Here is an 18381-nt window from a genome sequence, read left to right as displayed (position 1 = left end):
GTAGAATTCTGTGCTGAAACCATTTGGTACTAGGCTTTTTATTTTGGTTGGGAGACTGTTTCTATTTCCTTTTGGGTTATAGATCCATTTAATTTGTTGATTTGGTCTTGATTTAATTTTGGTATGTGGTACTGTCCATTTCCTTTAAATTTCCCAATTTTATGGTGTACAGGTTTTTGAGGTGTGACCTGATGGTTCTCTGAATTTTTTCGGTGTTTGTTGTTATGTCTCCCTTTTCATTCCTTGTTTTGTTAACTTGGATGTCCTCTCTCTGCCTTTTGGTTAATTTGGATAAAGGTTTGTCAATCTTGTTAATTTTTCTCAAAGACTTTGTCTCATTGATTCTTTATATTGTTTTCTTTGTTTATATTTTATTGATTTTAGCCCTCAATTTGATTATTTCCCACTGTCTACTCCTTCTGAGTGAGTTTGCTCCTTTTTGTTCTAGATCTTTCAGGTGTTTCATTAATTCGCTAGTGTGGGATTTTTCTAGCTTTTTTTATGTAGGCACTTAGTGCTATTAACTTTCTTTTTTTTAAAATATTTATTTATTTATTATGTGTACAATATTCTGTCTGTGTGTATGTCTGCAGGCCAGAAGAGGGCACCAGACCTCATTAAAGATGGTTGTGAGCCACCATGTGATTGCTGGGAATTGAACTCAGGACCTTTGGAAGAGTAGGCAATGCTCTTAACCACTGAGCCATCTCTCCAGCCCAGTGCTATTAACTTTCATCTTAAGACTTTCATTGTGTCCCATTAATTTGGGCATGTTGTGTGATCATTTTCATTGAATTTTAGGAAGTCTTTAATTTCTTTACTTCTTCCTTGACCCATTGGTGACTCAGTTGAGCACTGTTCAATTTCCATGTGTCTGTGGGTTTTCTGAAATTAGTGTTGCTGTTGAATTCTAACTTTAAGCCATAGTGATCCAACAAGATACATGGGGTTATTCCAATTTTTTTATCTATTGATGTTTGCTTTGTTACTAATTATGTGGTCAAAATTTGAGAAGGGTTCCATGAGGTGATGAGAAGAAGGTATATTCTTTTGTGTTTTCATAGAATGTTCTATGGATGTCTGTTAAGTCTATTTGAGTCATAACATCTGTTAGTTCCCTTCTTTCTCTGCTAAGTTTCCATCTGGAAGACCTGTCCATTGGTGAGAGAGGGGTATTGAAGTCCCCCACTATTAGTGTGTGGGGCTTAATATGTGATTTAAGCTTTAGTAATGTTTCTTAGAATTACAAATGTGGGTGCCCTTGTATTTGGGACATAGATGTTCAGAATTGATATTTCCTCTTGATGGATTTTTCCTGTGACAAATATGAAATGTCCTTCTTTTGTCTCTTTTGACTGATTTTAGTTTCAAGTCTATTTTGTTAGATATTAAGATAGCTACACCAGCTTGTTGAGGTCCATTTGATTGGAAAATTTTTTCCCAACCTTTTGCTATGAGGTAATGTCTGTCTTCAAAGTTGAGGAGTGTTTCTTGTATGCATCAGAAGGATGAATTCTGTTTTTGTATCCAATCTGTTAGCCTGTGTCTTTTTACAGGTGAATTGAGTCCATTTATATTAAGGGATATTAATGACCAGTGATTGTTAGTTCCTGTTATTTTTGTTTTTGTTGGTAGTGCTGGCATTGTGTGTGCATGTTTCTCTTCTTTGGGATTTGCTGCTGAGAGATCATCTATTACCTGTGTTTTTGTGGATGTAACTGATTTCTTTGGGATGATGTTTTTCTTCTAGTATTTTCTGTAGGGTTAGATTTGTGGATGAGTATTGTTTAAATCTGGTTTATCATGGAATATCTTGTTTTCTCCCTCTATGGTGATTGAAAGTTATGATGGGTATAGTAGTACATGGTCTCTTAGTGTCTTTATAATGCCTGTCCAGGACCTTCTGGCTTTTATTGTTTCCATTGAGAAGTTGGGTGTAACTCTGATAGGTCTGCCTTTATGTTACTTGATCTTTTTCTTTTGCAGCTCTTAATATCTTTCTTTATTCTGAATGTTTAGTGTTTTGATTATTATGTGAGGAGGGGACTTTTTTTTTTTATCCAGTCCATTTGGTGTTTGGTAAGGTTCTTGTATTTTCATAGGCATGTCCTTCTTTAGGTTGGGAAAGTTTTCTTCTATGATTTTGTTGAATATGTTTTCAGTGCCTTTGAGTTGGACTTCTTCTATCCCTATTATTCTTATGTTTGGTCTTTTCATGGTGTCCCATTTTTCCTGGATATTTTATGTTAAGCTTTTGTTGGATTTAACATTTTCTTTAACCAATGAATCTGTTTCCTCTATTATATCTTCAATGCCTGAGATTCTCTCTTCCATCTCATGCATTATGTTGTTGTTTATGTTTGCATTTGTGGCTCTTGATTGCTTACCAAAACTTTCTGTTTCCAGAATTCCCTCAGTTTGTGTTTTCTTTATTGTATCTAGTTCAGTTTTCAAGTCTTGAATCATTTCTTTCACCTGTTTGATTGCTTTTTCTTGGTTTTCTTTATGGGATTTGTTGATTTCTTCCAATTTTTTTGTCTGTCTTTTGTCCCACTTCTTTGAGGAAAATTTTCATTTCTTCTTTAAGGGCCTCAATCATTTTCATAAAATTATTTTCTGTGTGTGTTCTTTTATGTATTTGGAGTTTATAATGTCATGAAAAAGCTTTATCACATTGATTACATTCAATGGGCTTCTCTTCAGAATGTGTTCTTTTATGTTTTTGAAGCTGAACATGACTGGCAAGAGCTTTTCGGCATTGATTACATTCATGGGGTTTCTCTCTAGCATGTGTTCTTTTAAGTATTTGGGGATGACTGGGACATGTAGACACTTCATCATATTGAATACCATCATATGGTTTCTCTCCAGCATGAATTTTTTTATGTCCTTGAAGATGACTGTAACATGAAAAGACTTTAACACATTGAGTATATTCAGAGGATTTCTTTCCAGTATGGCTTCTTTCATACCTTCCATGTCTTCTAGCACTTCAACAATGTTCTTCTTCAAAATCATGGTTTCCCAACTGTAGCCTATAGAAGTGAGGTTCATGTATGTCTCAAGCATCACATCTTTTCAGAGACTCTTCTGGTATGGATTCAGCAAAGCCCACTCATCTGAAGTGAAGTCAATGTGCACATCATCATAGGTCACTGTATTCTGAGGGATTGCGGAAACACTGCAGGTCCTAAGAGCAGCCAGTCCCAGGAAGGGACAGTACAGGTCCCCGAGTGGTTGCAGTGGGCCATGAGGGGCAGCAAGTCCTAGGCAGGGAGCCGTGTCCTAGGGTGAGAGACCTCTATGGGGCAGCCAGTCTCATGAGGAGAGACAGACGGATGGGCACACCATGCAGAGTGAGGTTGGATATGGAAGGGAATATGGGTTATGGAAGGGAAAGGGGAGAAGGGAAAAAGAACAGAGAGAGAGAGAGAGAGAGAGAGAGAGAGAGAGAGAGAGAGAGAGGTAAAGAGAGAGACGGGGGAAGGATAAAATGGAGAATAAGGGAGAGACAGAAGCTGCCTCTTTGGGAGATGTAAAGGAAAGGCCATAAAATTATTTTTAAAGTCGTTTTTTTCTGCTTCATCTGCATTGGGATGTTCAGGTCTTGCTGTTGTGGAACCACTACAGCTGGTGGTGCTGTACTGTTCTTTATGTTGTTGAGTGTATACTTACCTTGTTGTCTACCCATCTCTTCCTCAATTCGGTATAGGTGGAGTGTGCCTCTTTCTCCAATTGGTGTAGTTGAGTACTGTGGCTCCACTGAATACTCCTTCAGGTGCTGGCGGGCTCCAGGCTCCTGGAGGTAGAGGTGGGGCCATGGTACCAGTCACTTCCCAGCCACCACTCCATTGGTTGGTCACTGCTTCTGGGCATGTCACTTGGGCCTCCCGGATAGATTGATCGCTCAGGCTTCTCTGTCTCTGTCTCTCTCTCTTCAGGCTTCTCTCTCTCTCTCTCTCTCTCTCTCTCTCTCTCTCTTTCTCTCTTTTTGCTTTTTGTTTTGGTTTTGGTTTTTGGTTTTGGTTTTTTGAGCCAGGGTTTCTCTGTGTAGCTTTGGAGCCTGTTCTGGAACTCATTTTGTGCTGATTGCATTTCTTAATTATTCTAAGTAGTTTAAAATAATAGCTTTCAAGGACTAGAAATTTATATTATATTGTTAAATAGCTGCATATGTACAATCCCTTTAAAAAGAATATATACGGTATAACAAAAATAACTTTAAATTTGTATCAGAATATAAAAATTCATACCAATGTAAATATTTGAAACTAGAGGTTGTCCAAAAGTAGATTTGGGGCTCCCCAGTAGACTCAACAATCCACCCTTTTATCTCATTCTCTATGCCCCTTTTTCCATTCAGAAAGAGATCCCTGAGTCTAATCTCTTTTGTTCAACTTTTTCCTGACCATGACCAACAACAACTTATAACCAACCCCCCCCAAAAAATGATAAATATCCGTAATCTATTGAATGACCAAAAACTACTCACCCCACCTCTTGGGAATATGAACATAATATTGTCTAGATTACTTTCTGTTGTCTGGGGGTGACAGCATCTTTAGGAGTCCCTGAGAAAATTGGGATAATTGTCATATCCTGGGAGAGCTAGTGCTAACATTTATTGTCCAGTCTCTGTGTAATGGAAAGAGAAGGGCTTATCTCAAGTCCCGGCTGGATAGTCTGTGAGGCTAGAGCATCTCAGCTAGCAGCTTTAAAGTTATTTTATGGCACGATTGAGCATCCTTTGGATATATACCCAAAAGTGGTATTACTGGATCTTGAGGAAGGTTGTTTCCTAATTTTCTGAGAAATTGCCACACTAACATCCAAAGTGGCTATACCAGCTTGCATTCTCACCAGCAATGCAGAAGTGTTCCCTTTTCCCACAACCTCTCCAGCATAAGTTGTCATCAGTGTCTTTGATCTTGGCCATTCTTACAGGTATAAAATGGAATGTCAGAGTTGTTTTGATTTGCATTTCTCTTGATAACTAAGGATATTGAACATTTCCTTAAGTGCCACAACCATGTTCATAACAGCACTGTTTATCATAGCCAGAAACTGGAAACATCCTAAATTCCTTTCGACCGAAGAATGGATAAGGAAAATGTGGTACATTTACACAATGGAGTACTACACAGCAGAAAAAAATGATATCTTGAATTTTGCAGGCAAATGGATGGAGCTAAAAAACATCATTTTGAGTGAAGTAACCCAGATACAGAAAGACAGTTATCACATGTATTCACTCATAAGTGGTTTTTAAATATAAAGCAATGAAAACTAGCCCACAAATCACAATCCCAGAGAACCTAGGCAACAATGAGGACCCTAAGAGAGACCTACATAGATCTAATCGACATGAGAAGTAGAAAAAGACAAGATCTCCTGAGTAAATTGGGAGCATGGGGACCTTGGCAGACGGTTGAAGGGAAGGGGAGAGGTAGGGAAGGGAGCAGAGAAAAATGTAGAGCTCAATAAAAATAAAAAATTTAAAAAGTTATTTTAGATGCAGAATTTTGAGGAAACTGTAACAGGCATTCTAAGATGCTGGACCACCTGAGCTACTGTCTTTATTGGTGTCTGGTACTTTTGTTCTGAAAACACAGAAACTTTTAAAGGTAAACGTATATCTGCATTAACACAAGTATGGAATGTGCAGTGTGCACAAGTCAGAGATTTTTGCTGTTGTTGTTCTATGTTTGAGCAAGGGCAGTGAATATTCTTAGCTGCTAGGCTCTCTGCAACTCCAACTGCTGGCTTTGAACATGGCCCAGATTCGAGCCTCTGCAACAAGTCTGTGCATGCTGTTCTTTCTGCCTTTTGAGCTACATGATCCAGTAAATTCGGTGGCGTCTAATGTGTCATGGGCAAGTGAAGATGCCATGTGGAGCCTTTGTTTGTTCTCTACACGTGAATTATAAAGGAGGCCTTAGGGTCTGGCAACAAGGCCCCATCGTTGCAAATCACTCTTCTTTTAAAATACCACTCTGGGCCTGATGTCAGAACTTAGTGGGAACTGAAAGCTTGGCCACAGGCCATTGACTTCCCTACAACCTGAACTGTCTAGGGTGGGCTGCGACCAGTTGAGTTGGTGAGCCCAAAAGAAACTTCATCATCAAATAGAAGTAAAGGACTGGGAATATAGCTCCGTGGTAGAGTGCTTGCGTAGCACATGTGGAACCCTAAGTTCAGTTCTCAGCACACCAAGACACACACACACATACACACACACACACTCCCGTTACATCAGTATCTATGTGATCTGGCCCAAGCAAGTTCTGAAGATATAAATAAGATACACATGGCCCAAATTCCAGGGCTTCCTGTTACTGCCACACTTTGACTTCTTGCTCCCAGCCCAAGCTTTATGGGGGATGTCCTATGAGCTACCGACAGAGGGAAGGCCAGGTTTGGCCAGGAGAGAGATGTGCACACTGTGCAGTACCACCTGAAGTGGACAGCTTCAGCACGCAGCGTCCAGCAGACTCCTGAACAGTAGCGGAGGGACAGCTCAGTGAGCAGAGCTTGCCGTAGCACCTAGTTGTATACTCTGCTTAGAAGGAAAAATAGCCAGATGTGTCCCCCATAGCCATCGCCAGGGTTTGGCTGCACGGTCAGGGACTTGGAAAGCATGATTGGATATTGGTTACAAGACTGGAGCAAGCTGGGCTTGGCGGTTCACACCTATAATCCCAGCACTTAGGAGGATGAAGCAGAAAGATCGAGAGTTCAAAGCCATCCTAGACTACCTATTGAGACTCTGTTTCAAAAATAGAAAAGTACAGGGCACTAATTACTTAGTGTAGGGCGGAGGACCTGGACAGACCTCTGAGTCGCAATGGACTTGGAGACGTTTGTGCCTGAGATGGATGCTCACCCACCTTTTGGTGCTAATGTCCAGGTGGATGATTTCAGACCTGACTTGAAATCTAGGCCCTTGGAATAACCAGATGTGTGGCTTTGGGTAGCTGGTTTAATATCACTGAGCTTCAGATTCTGCATCTGTTAAAGGCAAATACCACTGTAAGGAAGAAAATAGACTTCTGGCTTAGAGATTTGAAAACAGCAAGACAGCTCTCACTCATGGTACAACCAGCAGCACAGGCATAAAGGCATGGGTTCCTTCTGCCTTCAAAGTCCCACAGAGACAACGTGGAGGGGTCCAGACGAACGCTGGGCACACAGTGAGTCTTACGAACAGGCTGGGAAAATGGATTTGTGAGACCTGGCATTTCTTGGTGACCTCTGTTCTCCCTCCCTGCTGCTCCCTTCCCCTCCCTTCCTATCCACTTTTTTTTTTCCTTTTCATGACATGGTCTCACTGTCTCACAGGCCTAAAATTTGTGAATATGTGCTTGCATTAGCTTCCAAAGTGCTGGGATTCTAAAAGGTACAGGAAGGGCACAGCTGGCTTTAGCACTAATCTTCCCTTCCTAGTTGTTGCAAACACAACCCCAAGACAGGCCTAGGCAAAGAGTGCCTTTGTTTTTCTTTTCTTTTCTTCTCAGTCTTTTGTTGTGGTGGTGGTGGTAGTGGTGATGGTTTGGTTTGGTTTTGCTTCTGAAAGCAGGGTCTCCTATCTCGTGTTCCAAATGCTGGGATTACAAGCATATGTTGCCACAGCCCATATTTCATACAAATTAAAATCAACAAAGGGAAAGACATATGCAAGGCCCGGGGGGGAGGGGGGAGGCAGAAGCTTTGAGGTGTCCTCTTTAGTGAGTTACACAAAGATGTACGTAAGTATTCCAGAAATGATCGTGACAACTGTACAAATCACCCAGGCCTTAGCCATCAGCTACAGGGCTGTGTTCCCATACTGCTGACCTGTTGTGGAGCCTCTTTTTATACTGTATGAAGACGGGTCACTGTGATTGGTTTAATAAAGTGCTGGATGGCCAATAGCTAGGCAGGAAGAGGTTAGGTGGCACTTTCAGGAACTCTGGGAAGAAGAAAGGCAGAGTCACCAGCCAGACACAGAGAAGAACAAGGAGGTAAAAGATGGAAGAAAGGTAACACCATGTGATAGATTAAAACAAATGGGTTAATTAGGAATAATCCTAAACTATAGGCTAAACTTTCATAATAAAAAGTCTCCATATCATTATTTGGGAGCTGGGTGGCAGGACAGAGAAAGACTTGCTATACTTGACCTAAGCTTCTTCTTTTTAACTTTCTTTTTTTAATTTATTTTTTGTGTTTTTCACATCATGTATCATAATCCCACCCATCTCGTGTCCCCTCACATATACCCTCTGCCCCTGCAACACCCCCCCCCAATAAAACAAATAAAATAAATTTAAGGAAAAGAAGAAAGGGGAAATCTTATCATAGAAGCTGCCGTGTGACATCATACAGTAAACCCCTTTATATCCATCTTTACATGCAGGCGTTCATCGCAAAGACTCATTGGTTTCATTCAAGGCCCTGGTTCTGCTATACTTTCAACACTGGCCCTCACTGGGACTCTTCCTGAACACCCCGTTGCTGCCCTGTGTTGCAGAGATTCTGCAGTCCTGGGTCCACAGGACTGATCCCGTCCCCATGCTCCAGCAGATCATAGACAGGGTGGACGTTGGGGTGGATCAACCCTAACCCTGGTTCTGGGTAGTTGCGGGGTCTGTCGGCTCGCCGGCTCTCCCATCTTCACCACCAGGGTGAGCTCTCTACCTGGCCAGTTCAGTCCTCGCAGCAGAGATTAGCAAGGGGTGTGGTCAGTTCTCCCCAGGGTCTGTTCTCCCACGCCTACACCTTCAGGGCCAGCTCTACTGTGTTACCCAGTCTAGGGGGAGAGGTCCCACTCCTGAGTGCTGCAGCTGATGAGGGGCAGGGCCAGCTCTCCCACCGGAGGTTCCCTTCATAAAGGACTACGCAACTTTGGCAAAAGTGTGCTATGTATCTTTCAGCTTTCAAAGGGCACTTGCAGCCACCTACTAGGGTGACTAAGCATTAGAAGAGGGCAAATAGCTAGAATTTTCAGTGAGTAGGCACTGGATCTAAACTGATTGTAAATCTAAAGTGCCCTAAGGCTGCTGCATTCTGCAGTCACAGTGGACTATGTCAGGTGCCTGCAGCAAAGAGTTAACTCAGCAGATGTGGGTTGCTCAAAGCCTGCACGTTCCAAAGAAAGCTCACCATTATGACTAGTACTCAGCCTGTTCCTGGGAAGGACTTCCAAACCTTTCGAGCATTTTATGCAATGAGAGCAGCTTTGTGTTTGGAGTCTTGGCTCGTGCTGTACCAACCTGATCAGATAAACAGATCCTAATGATAAGTATTTGCTCAGGGGGGTCAGAGTGAGGGGACTGCAGTCTAAGAAGCTGAGGTCACGCACCTCACCTCAGCAGCACAGTAGAGCTAACAGTGTTGGCAGAGGCGTGGGTGAGCCAGCCCTGAGGTTGTGAGCATGGGAGAGCTGTCTCCACACTGTCATGTGGCAGCAACGGTGGCGGAGAGATCACCCCACACACACACATACTGCTGACCTGTGGCGGGATCTTTCTTTACACTGTGTGGCTGTGATAGGTTTAAAGACAATGGAAGAAGGAAGGGTTCACTCTTTGCCTGCTTGCCCTGGCCTTGTCTGCACATTCATTCCTTCCCTGGCCTTGGAGGCTACCTCTTTGGGATTCCAGCATCTACAGAAGCCCAGCTGAGACACCCAACCTCGTGTGACTGCACAAGTCTTGGATTCTTGAACTTTCTATTCACAACTAGTCACTGTTGGACTGAGCCTGTAGGTCATTCCAATAAATTCCCGTACATACATATATATGTACATACATATATACATGTATATAAACACGCGCACACACAGAGATTCATTCCCTAAGTTCTGTGACCCTAGGCACCCTGACTAATAGTGATTACTGCAGTGAAGGCACACAGGCAGCACCTCGTCAGTGCAGCATTGCTACAGCTGGCTGCAGACCACAGTGCAGCAGTTAAAGTCATGTGCAGAAAACAGAATGCACTGCTGCATAATAAATTTATCAGAAACTAAATAGAGACAGGCCAGAAGGAAAATTCTTTAAAAAAAAAGATTTAAAGAAAGATCTTAGTATGTTTATAGGCTAGAATGTATATGTGCAAGACAAGAGTATTCTCATAAATCTAGGAGGAAAAAGAATAAATAATAGCCGGGTGGTGGCGGCGGCTCACACCTTTATTCCCAGCACTCAGGTAGAGACAGATATAGCCTGTGAGTTTGAGGACAGCTTGGTCTATAGAGTTCCAGGACAGCCAAGAATACACAGGGGAAACCCTGTCAAAAAATAAATAATAGAGGGTGTAGAAGTGGACAGAATCCAGGCACAGCTATTACTGATGAATGTCGCACATGAAGGACTCCCCCAAGAGCAGACGAGAACAAGTGCACCAGTAGGTACACTGGGGAGCCGGTAGGGGGCAGTGGAGTGCGGACAGTCTCTTAGACGTCTTGTCTTTTGGTGAACAAAAGGTACTGGTAACATCAGAACACTGGAGGAGCAACTGAGGTTGGGACTGGGAAAGGAATCACGAACCACAGGCCTTCTCAACAGCATTGTGATTTTCCCCATGTATTTCATGGAGAAGAATTTCCTGGGAAGATGATGGGGTCCTAACTGAGTAACAGGTCAGAATCATACTTGGAATGGACGTTGGCAATGGAGAAGCCTATACTGCTCTTCCCTCTGCTCTCCATGGACATAATGGAAGTTAACCATGATGGCTTCCACGTCTTTAGGTTACAACCTGAGCCCAGGAGCACTGTAAAATTCCTGACTGAGGACTTACTTCACTAGTCGGTAACACAGAGGCAGTTTGAACGGTGGAGACTTGGCAGACAGCCTAGGTCGTGGCTAGGGAAAGGCAGGCTACTCGGGCTAAGGCGTTCAATCTTCATTATAACAGGGAATTTCTCAGTCGAAGAGCTAGATTCACATTTTATGAAGAGTAATTCCAGAAGGAGCAGAATTTATCCTTAAATATTTTAATGAAATTCTATCTGTCAAGGCCCCTGCCCAGAGGGCACTCATTATCCACGAAGAAATGAATGGTTACAATCAGCTTGTTAAACACCTAAACAGAGGTAATTACAAATTGGTGTGTTCCATCTGCTCCCCACCTAGTGCTGAGAGCAGATGCATTGTGGGAAGAAACAACTGCAGGATGACACACTTCAGCTGTTGGAATATGTTAAGTCGTGTTTAGAAAATTCCACTCTGGTGCAGCTGCTGAGGGCAAGAGGGTAGTCAAGTTTTACTGAGTAGCTCATCGGGTGGGTACCACGGAAGCAGCCCAAAGTTAAAACACTGCTCTCAAGGCTTCCACCCTCCTGGAATGACCTCACTTTAATTTATGAGCAAAAGCTGAATGGGGCCCCATGGGAGGTTCCATGCTATTCCCTTATTTTGATGAAAACCAGGAAAAAAATAAGACTCAGTTCCCAGGGATTTTCCCAGCCACTAGTTACCTGTAGCAAACTCAAGTCTACCAGTCCCATATTCACCTCTTGCTGCTAGATTCTGGTACCCTACTTTTTCTTCAAATCCAACCTCTTGCTGGTTGGTTGTGGCGCAAGCCTTTAATCCCATCACTAAGGAGGCAGGGCAGAGGCAGGAGGATCTCTGTGAGTTTGAGGCCAGCCTCGTCTACAGAGTGAGTTACTAGGACAGCCAGGGCTACATTGAGAAACCCTGCCTCAAAAAAACCCCAAAAAACAAAGCAAAAACAAGAACAAAGTAGTCAAATCTCCCAGTTTCCTGCGCTGGCACCTCAGACCCAGCCTGAACCAATTCCCAAGTGTGGTGAAGATGATCTGGTTTTATCACATCTCTAAAAGGAAAGGGTAGGGCGTCTAGCCTTCTGGAACCCAACAACCACACTGGCATCCCCCTGCCCCCACATCAGTGCTGCCCAGAGTAAATAAAAACGCCACAGATTGGAGGGCTCACGGGACACACAGCGGTGCTGTTGGTTTTGTATGAGCCTTAAGAAGAGGCACTGAAAACAGCCACTTGGAGAGTTCACATGGGGGACCTGAGAGTCACTCTTCAAAGAATGACTGACCAGAAGCTGGTGTTGATTCCTCAGTGGTTAAGGGCACTGCTGGTTGCTCTTCCAGAGAGCCTGGGGTTCCATTTCCAGTACCTATGGTGGCTCCCAACTCCAGCTCCAGGGAAAATGATGCCCTCATTAGGCATCTCTTGGGCACCAGGCCCAAGCATGGTGCATAGATACACATGCAGGCAAAACACTCAAACACATAAAATAAAAATAAATAAATCTTTTAAATATGTATATACACTTTTTTTTTTAAAGAATGCTTAACCAGACCCAGATGTGCTGGCACCAGCACCAGCCTCCAACAACTCAGAAAGTTGAGGTGTGAGAATCATCTAAGCCACAAGTTAAAGACCACCTGTGGCAGTGAGACCACCATCTCACACACACACATATGCACAAAGGTGACCAACTTGGGCACAAAGTAGCTGTGATTAGGTTTTCTGAAGAATCACCATGTGGGTAAACTACTAAACATTTTCCAGGCCGGGTTTCCAAGGGAGAATGCGATGTACAGCCTTGAAGAGATTAGCACCAGCCCGCGAGGTGAGCTGCCCTGTGAGGTAGGGAACTCGGCAGTTTGCAGTAACGGCCTACCACTTGGGAGGAGTGGGTTTTCCAAGATACAGAAACAGGCAGAGTCGGAAAGGTTCTGCCCTCTACAAATGAGGTTTTTCTGACTGAATGAAGCCTATACACACAAACTAAGAAGGCAGCCCTTCAGAGATTGGGGTAGAAACACACCCACGTTATTTTAAGATAGGTTAGCTTGGAGAACTTTAATCAAATGGTATCATCTCTCCTGATAACTGTTTTAGATGTGCTGTAAGGCAGCCAGTGTGGTGGACTACACTGGAGTTCAGGATGCAGAGCAGGGGACCAGGGTTTTAGTTCTGCTCCTGCTCTGTGTGACTTCTGAACCCCTCCATAAAGTGACCTTCCATAGTCTTTGCCATGCTAAAGGGTACTGCTCCTCTGACCGGGTCCTCCTATAACAGGTCTAGGGCTACCGTTGGGGGTGCTGGGGCTGCACTTGTGGACGGCCAGAGACCACCTCTGTCTGAAGCATCGGCCACACTCAAGGCAGGGGAAAGGCTTCTCCCCGGTGTGCAGAAGCTGGTGCTGAGCCAGGTGGCTCCACTGGGCAAAGCGTTTGGAACACAGGTCACAGGCATAGGGCCGCTCGCCTGAGTGTACACGCCGATGACTGGCCAGCAGCGACGGGTAGGCAAAGCGGCGGCCACAGTCCTCGCAAGCGTGCAGCTTCTCCTCCGTGTGTGTGCTGCGATGGATTGCCAAGGAGCCGCTCCTTCGGAAGGCACGTCCGCAGTCTGGGCAGGGGTAGGGTTTCTCGCCTGTGTGCAAGAGCTGGTGCTGGAGCAGGGTGCTGCGCTGGGAGAAGCGGGCTTCACAGTGCTCACAGGCATAGGGCCGCTCCCCAGAGTGCACACGCCGGTGGCTAACAAGGCGAGAGGAGGAGGAAAAGCGCCGCTCACAGTCGGGGCAGGGGTAAGGCTTCTCTCCGGTGTGGATGCGCTGGTGGATGACCAGGGCAGTGCGCTGGCGGAAGCGACGGCTGCATTCTAGGCAGGTATAGGGCTTCTCTCCGGTGTGCGTCCGCTGGTGGATAGCAAGCAGAGATGGGTAGGCGAAGCGACGCCCACAGCTCGAGCACTGATGGGGTTTCTCGCCCGTGTGCGTGGTCCGGTGATTGGCCAAGGACCGGCTCCGTCGAAAGCAACGGCCACAGTCAGGGCAGTGGTAGGGCTTCTCGCCTGTATGTATGACCTGGTGCTGAGACAGGTTCTTCCGCTGGGAAAAACGTTTGCCACACTGGTCACAAACGTAAGGGCACTCACCAGAGTGTGCCCGCCGATGACTGACCAATAGTGATGGATAGGAAAAGCGGCGCCCACAGTCTGGGCAAGGGTACGGCTTCTTCAGGTTCTGGGCGCATTTATGGCTCTCCAGGGCGGGATGGTCAGGGAAGGTACAGCCACAGTCAGGGCAGATGGGGCCCCCAGATGTCTGCCTGGGAATCAGCCGGGGTTTGCTGGGTTTCCGCCCACGCTTCCCTTTTCGGGGTGCTTCCTTAGGTGGGAAAACTTCCTTCTCTTCATTCTTCTGTCTGGTTCTGGTTTCTACCAGGAAACAGAAAAATTAAGTACCGGGTTCCTATGCTTGCCTATTCATGTTAAGGGTTACAAGAGCGATACACTCAGATCCTGTCAAGTGTTAGTGTCAGAGAGCTAAGAGTGGCGTGCAGATGTAGAAGGCATGAGAGCTCCTCATCCAGCCCATGTAAGATGGGGGGGGGGGGCACGCTCAAATTCATGAAGCCCTGGGTTTGATCCTGCACCACATAAAGTGGCTCATCCTTGGCTACATCGCTTTACTAAGATGCACCAGACTTTGTCCTTAAAAACAAACAAAAAACTTGAATGTTTCTATTAGCCAGAAACCTTGGTCCCCACATACCTTGTAGAAACTGTCAGTTTTTTCCAATGTTTGGAGGGTTTGTTTGTTTAGACAGGTCTCATGTACTCTAGGCTGGCCCCCAACTTGCTAAGTGGGGGGTGACCTTGAGCTTCTTATCCCCCTGCTTCCACCCACCAAGTGCTAATTACAAGCGGCGCCACAGCTTCCGGGTACAGTGCTGGGATCAAACCCCGAGCTGTGTGCAAATGAGGCAGCACCTACCCAGTGAGCGGCACCCTCAGCCACCTGCTGGGTTTTAAGATACAATGCAAATGCATTCAGTTCCCCATACCTGTCCGACGTAAAAGAGCATACAACATGCAGCTTTATGCACACTCTACTGCACTTTCCTTTCTCCCACTTAATGTATATTCTAAGGATCTTTTCCCTAAAGAGGATGGTGACAGCGCTCCTGCAGCTGGACTTAAGGACCCTTGTAAGCTGCCCCAGTGTGGGTTCTGGGATCGGACCTCAGGGCTTCTGGAAAAGCAGCAGCCGCTCTTAACTACTGGGCCCTCTCTCCAGCCCAGAATTTCCATTTTTAAAGCATTCCTGTACTGGTTTTAAGTCACCTTGACACAAGCTGGTCATTTGGGAAGAGGGAACCTCAACAGAGAAAATGTCTTCACCAGGTTGGCCTGTGGTACATTTTTCTTAGTGAGTAATTGATGTGGGAGTGCCCAGCCCCTGAACAGGTGACCTTGGGGTGTATAAGAAAGCAGGCCAATCAGCAGCCCTCGTCCATGGCCTCTGCTTCAGTTCTTGCCCCTGGCTGCCGCTGATGACGTGCCACGATGTGAAAGTGAGCGCATCAACCCTGTCTTCCCCAAGCTGCCTTTGGCCGTGGTGTTTGTCACAGCAGCAGAGACCCTGACTGAGACAGGAATTGGCACCAGGAGTCGGGTACTGCTGTGGCAGACCGGGCCATCTGTTTAGAGGAGGAGTGTGTACGAAAGCTGTTGAGGGCTCAGGGTGCAGTGGGCTGTTCTGTGGGAACTCAGAAGACAATGCCGAGAGCAGGGCACGTGATGAAGGCCTGGCTTGTGAAGAGCCAGAGGGAAGTCTGAGACTCCTTAAAGACTCCACCAAGACCATTTATATGATTATATATATATATATATATATATATATATATAATATATAAATATATTTCGAATTTTTGAGACAGGGTTTCTTTGTGTATCTCTAGCTGTCCTGGAACTCACTCTGTAGACCAGGCTGGTCCTGAACTCAGAAATCGCCTGCCTCTGCCTCCCAATTGCTAGGATTAAAGGGGGGATTAAAGGCGTGCGCCACCACCACCTGGCTATGTGATATTTTTAATTAAGAACTACTAAATTGAAACCTTTGCTTAGCTAGGACAATTAATGCCGGCCAGGTGGGTCTGGGAAATTAGCATGATTAAAAAATACCAGTACTACCAAGTATCATAAATGTTGAATATTTCCTCTGGGTCAGTATACAGAGCTGCAGTCCATGATGGGGCCAAGGCTGCATCTCATGTGGGCAGCTGAACTTGGTTATATGTAAGTTTGCCAGGTCCTATTAGTTTGGAAGGCATAAAGGGTCATGGGGAGCAACTGAGGCTTGGCACTGTGGCAGGCAAGTACAGACCACTGGTGAACATGGCAGCTTCAGCTGAAGTAGGGAACCTCGGGACTGAAGCGGTCAGGGAAGGAAACTGGAGCTGGGCAGGGTATGGCAGGGTCAGCGCGTCTAACAGGAGCCCAGGAGAGGACAGTGGGGAAGATGTAGCCCCAACATTTTGCAGATCCATTACCACAGCTGACCAGCACCCACAGCAGCAGCTGTGGAGTGGAGCTGGCTTAGCAAACAGGCTGCATGTGCTGGGGATGGCAGTCACCGAAGTGCCACTGCCAAGTCCGCTGGGCCCATAAGACAGTGGGTCTCAGCAGTCTGACGCTGAGAAGTATGTACTATTGGACTTTCCTTTCGCTTTGATTTTATTGTAACTGTGCCCTGATGGTTACTATTTAGAATAAAGTACACAACTTCTTGTTGTTGTTACTTTTATGGGAACCCGTAGTTAATTTTAGAGAGATTTTGGATATTCTAGAGAAACTCTTTGAACGAGAATCTGGACATTGTAAGGAGACCCAACTTTTGGAGTGTCTGAATTGAGGCCCTGGGATGAACAAGGGTAACAGGGATGTGTTTGTGTGTCAAGGTGACAAGGGGCCAATTGTGCTGGATTGTTTTATGTCAACTTGATACACACAAGCTAGAGTCGTTTAGGAAGAGGGAACACAATGGAGAAAATGCCTTCACCAGACTGGCCGCTGGGCAAACCTGCATTGTCTTAACTAGTGATTGATGTGGGAGGGTTCAGCCCACTGTGGGTGGTGCCAGCCCTAGGCAGGTGTTCTTGGATATATAAGAAAGCAGGGGAGAAGGCAGTACGCAGCCTTCCTCAGGGCTTCTGCTTCAGTTTCTGCCTTGGAGTTCCTGCCCTGACTTCCTTGGATGATGGAAATTTCTATAATATGGAAATGTAAGTTAAATAAACTCCTTCCTCCCCAAGCTGCTTCTGGTCATGTTGTTTATTACAACGTAAAGACTCCTGACTTAAGACAACTCCCAGATAAGCAGCTGCTGGTCTGGGACCTTGAGAGCCGCAGCTGTAAACAATGTTGAGGACCTTTGAGCCTATTCATCCAGTAGTGCACGGCCTAGGAGCACGCGCAAATCAACGGGCCTTTTCTTTTCTTTTTTAAATTCAAGAGTGAACCAGGGCCTAGAGAGATGGCTCAGTGGTTGAGGCTTCCTACTCTTCAGAGGACCCGAGTTCCGCGCCATGGACGGTAGGTCCCAGATCCTGGGAAGCAGGATCTTTTCCAAAGCTCAGTGATTCATTTATGTCAATGGACTACTACAGGTAGTTAGTTTGCCTACAGTACAAGCAACCGGTTACCCCTAATCAGACCAAAATTCTCGGTTGGGTCGAAATAGTTTAGAGGGCTGCAGGGTCTCCGTGGGCACTTTTAACTCACTTCTCTGGAATGTTACCCATCTCCGGTACTCCAGCGGATCTAGGGCTGCCGGTTCCCAATCATCGGTATTTCGTTCCAACCAGGAGATGAGAGCTGGTTTGGGACCTGCACATCCTGGGGGAGGAGAACCAGTCAGAGGGCTGGCCTCGGGAAATGATGCTTAAAAAAGTATATCGAGGCTCTGCCCCACCCGTAACAAGCTGGTCGCAGGTCAGGACCCTGGTCCCTGCCCCCACTCTACCCCGCCCTCAAGCTCCAGCATCCCTTAGGCCCCGCGTAAGCCGATTGGGCCGGGCCTCACCGAGCGCGCCCAGGAGGCCGTAGGTCTCGCGCATCACGTCCCGGTACAGAGTCCGCTGCGCGGGCCGCAGACAGCACCACTCCTCCGAGGAGAAGTACACGGCCACGTCCGCGAACTTCAAGGCTCTTGGCCTCCTGCCCCTTCTCCGAGTAGGTCCGGACTCTCCGGGTGCCCGCGCTGGGAGCGGAGCCGGAGGCGGCGCCATGGGACCTGCGTCCCCGCCTTGCCCGGGCACCGCGCACCCCGAGACCTAGGAGCCCGGCCGGGAAGGCCCGGAAGAAATCCGAATCTGCCGCCGGAGGGGCCAGGCGGCCCAACGCAGATCACACTGTTATTCAGGAAACTCCCGCTGGAACTTGGGTGACAGGCACCGGAAGATGCCTTCGGGGAAGATGGCGGCGCCGCTCCTGCACCGCCGCTGCCTAGAACACAGGCAGGTTCCAGCTATCGATTTTATTGACCCGAGCGCCATGCCGGCTTCTTAACCTCCCTGCCCTAAAGTGTAATGGCGCTGCGAGATGGCTTCATGCCTACTTTCTC

At 46.1% G+C, this 18381-nt stretch overlaps 1 protein-coding gene and 1 pseudogene across 2 annotated transcripts; both read right to left on the bottom strand.

The window, feature by feature from the left end:
• Positions 1-1130: 1130 nt before the first annotated feature.
• On the bottom strand, positions 1131-3069 carry LOC146893470 (zinc finger protein 431 pseudogene; annotated as a pseudogene).
• Positions 3070-10962: 7893 nt separating this feature from the next.
• LOC125413542 (uncharacterized) lies at positions 10963-18363 on the bottom strand. Of its 2 annotated transcripts, XM_048455007.3 has the most exons (3): positions 17842-18353; positions 17541-17654; positions 10963-14192 (listed from the first exon to the last, which is right to left on the bottom strand). In XM_048455007.3, the coding sequence occupies exons 1-3, from the start codon at positions 18044-18046 to the stop codon at positions 13009-13011; spliced, it is 1503 nt and encodes a 500-aa protein (XP_048310964.1). In that variant the 5' UTR covers positions 18047-18353; the 3' UTR covers positions 10963-13008. The 2 variants fall into 2 exon arrangements, with proteins under 2 accessions (XP_048310964.1, XP_048310965.1); XM_048455008.3 differs by lacking the exon at positions 17541-17654 and having other exon boundaries at positions 17842-18363.
• Positions 18364-18381: the final 18 nt, after the last annotated feature.

This window comes from Myodes glareolus, chromosome 7 (genome assembly GCF_982192425.1).
Source record: "Myodes glareolus chromosome 7, mMyoGla1.1, whole genome shotgun sequence".
Classification (NCBI taxonomy): Eukaryota; Metazoa; Chordata; class Mammalia; order Rodentia; family Cricetidae; genus Myodes; species Myodes glareolus.
Note: the sequence above shows the minus strand (reverse complement) of the source record. Positions and strands in the feature narration are given on the sequence as shown.

Excerpts from the sequence above, each read along its gene's own strand:
- LOC125413542 (XM_048455007.3), bottom strand. The coding sequence starts at position 18,046 with ATGGCGCCGCCTCCGGCTCCGCTCCCAGCGCGGGCACCCGGAGAGTCC. Across the intron at positions 17,655-17,841 it reads CGGCCTCCTGGGCGCGCTCG|GATGTGCAGGTCCCAAACCA; the intron begins GTGAGGCCCGGC and ends CTCCTCCCCCAG. Across the intron at positions 14,193-17,540 it reads ATGGGTAACATTCCAGAGAA|AAACCAGAACCAGACAGAAG; the intron begins GTGAGTTAAAAG and ends GTTTCCTGGTAG.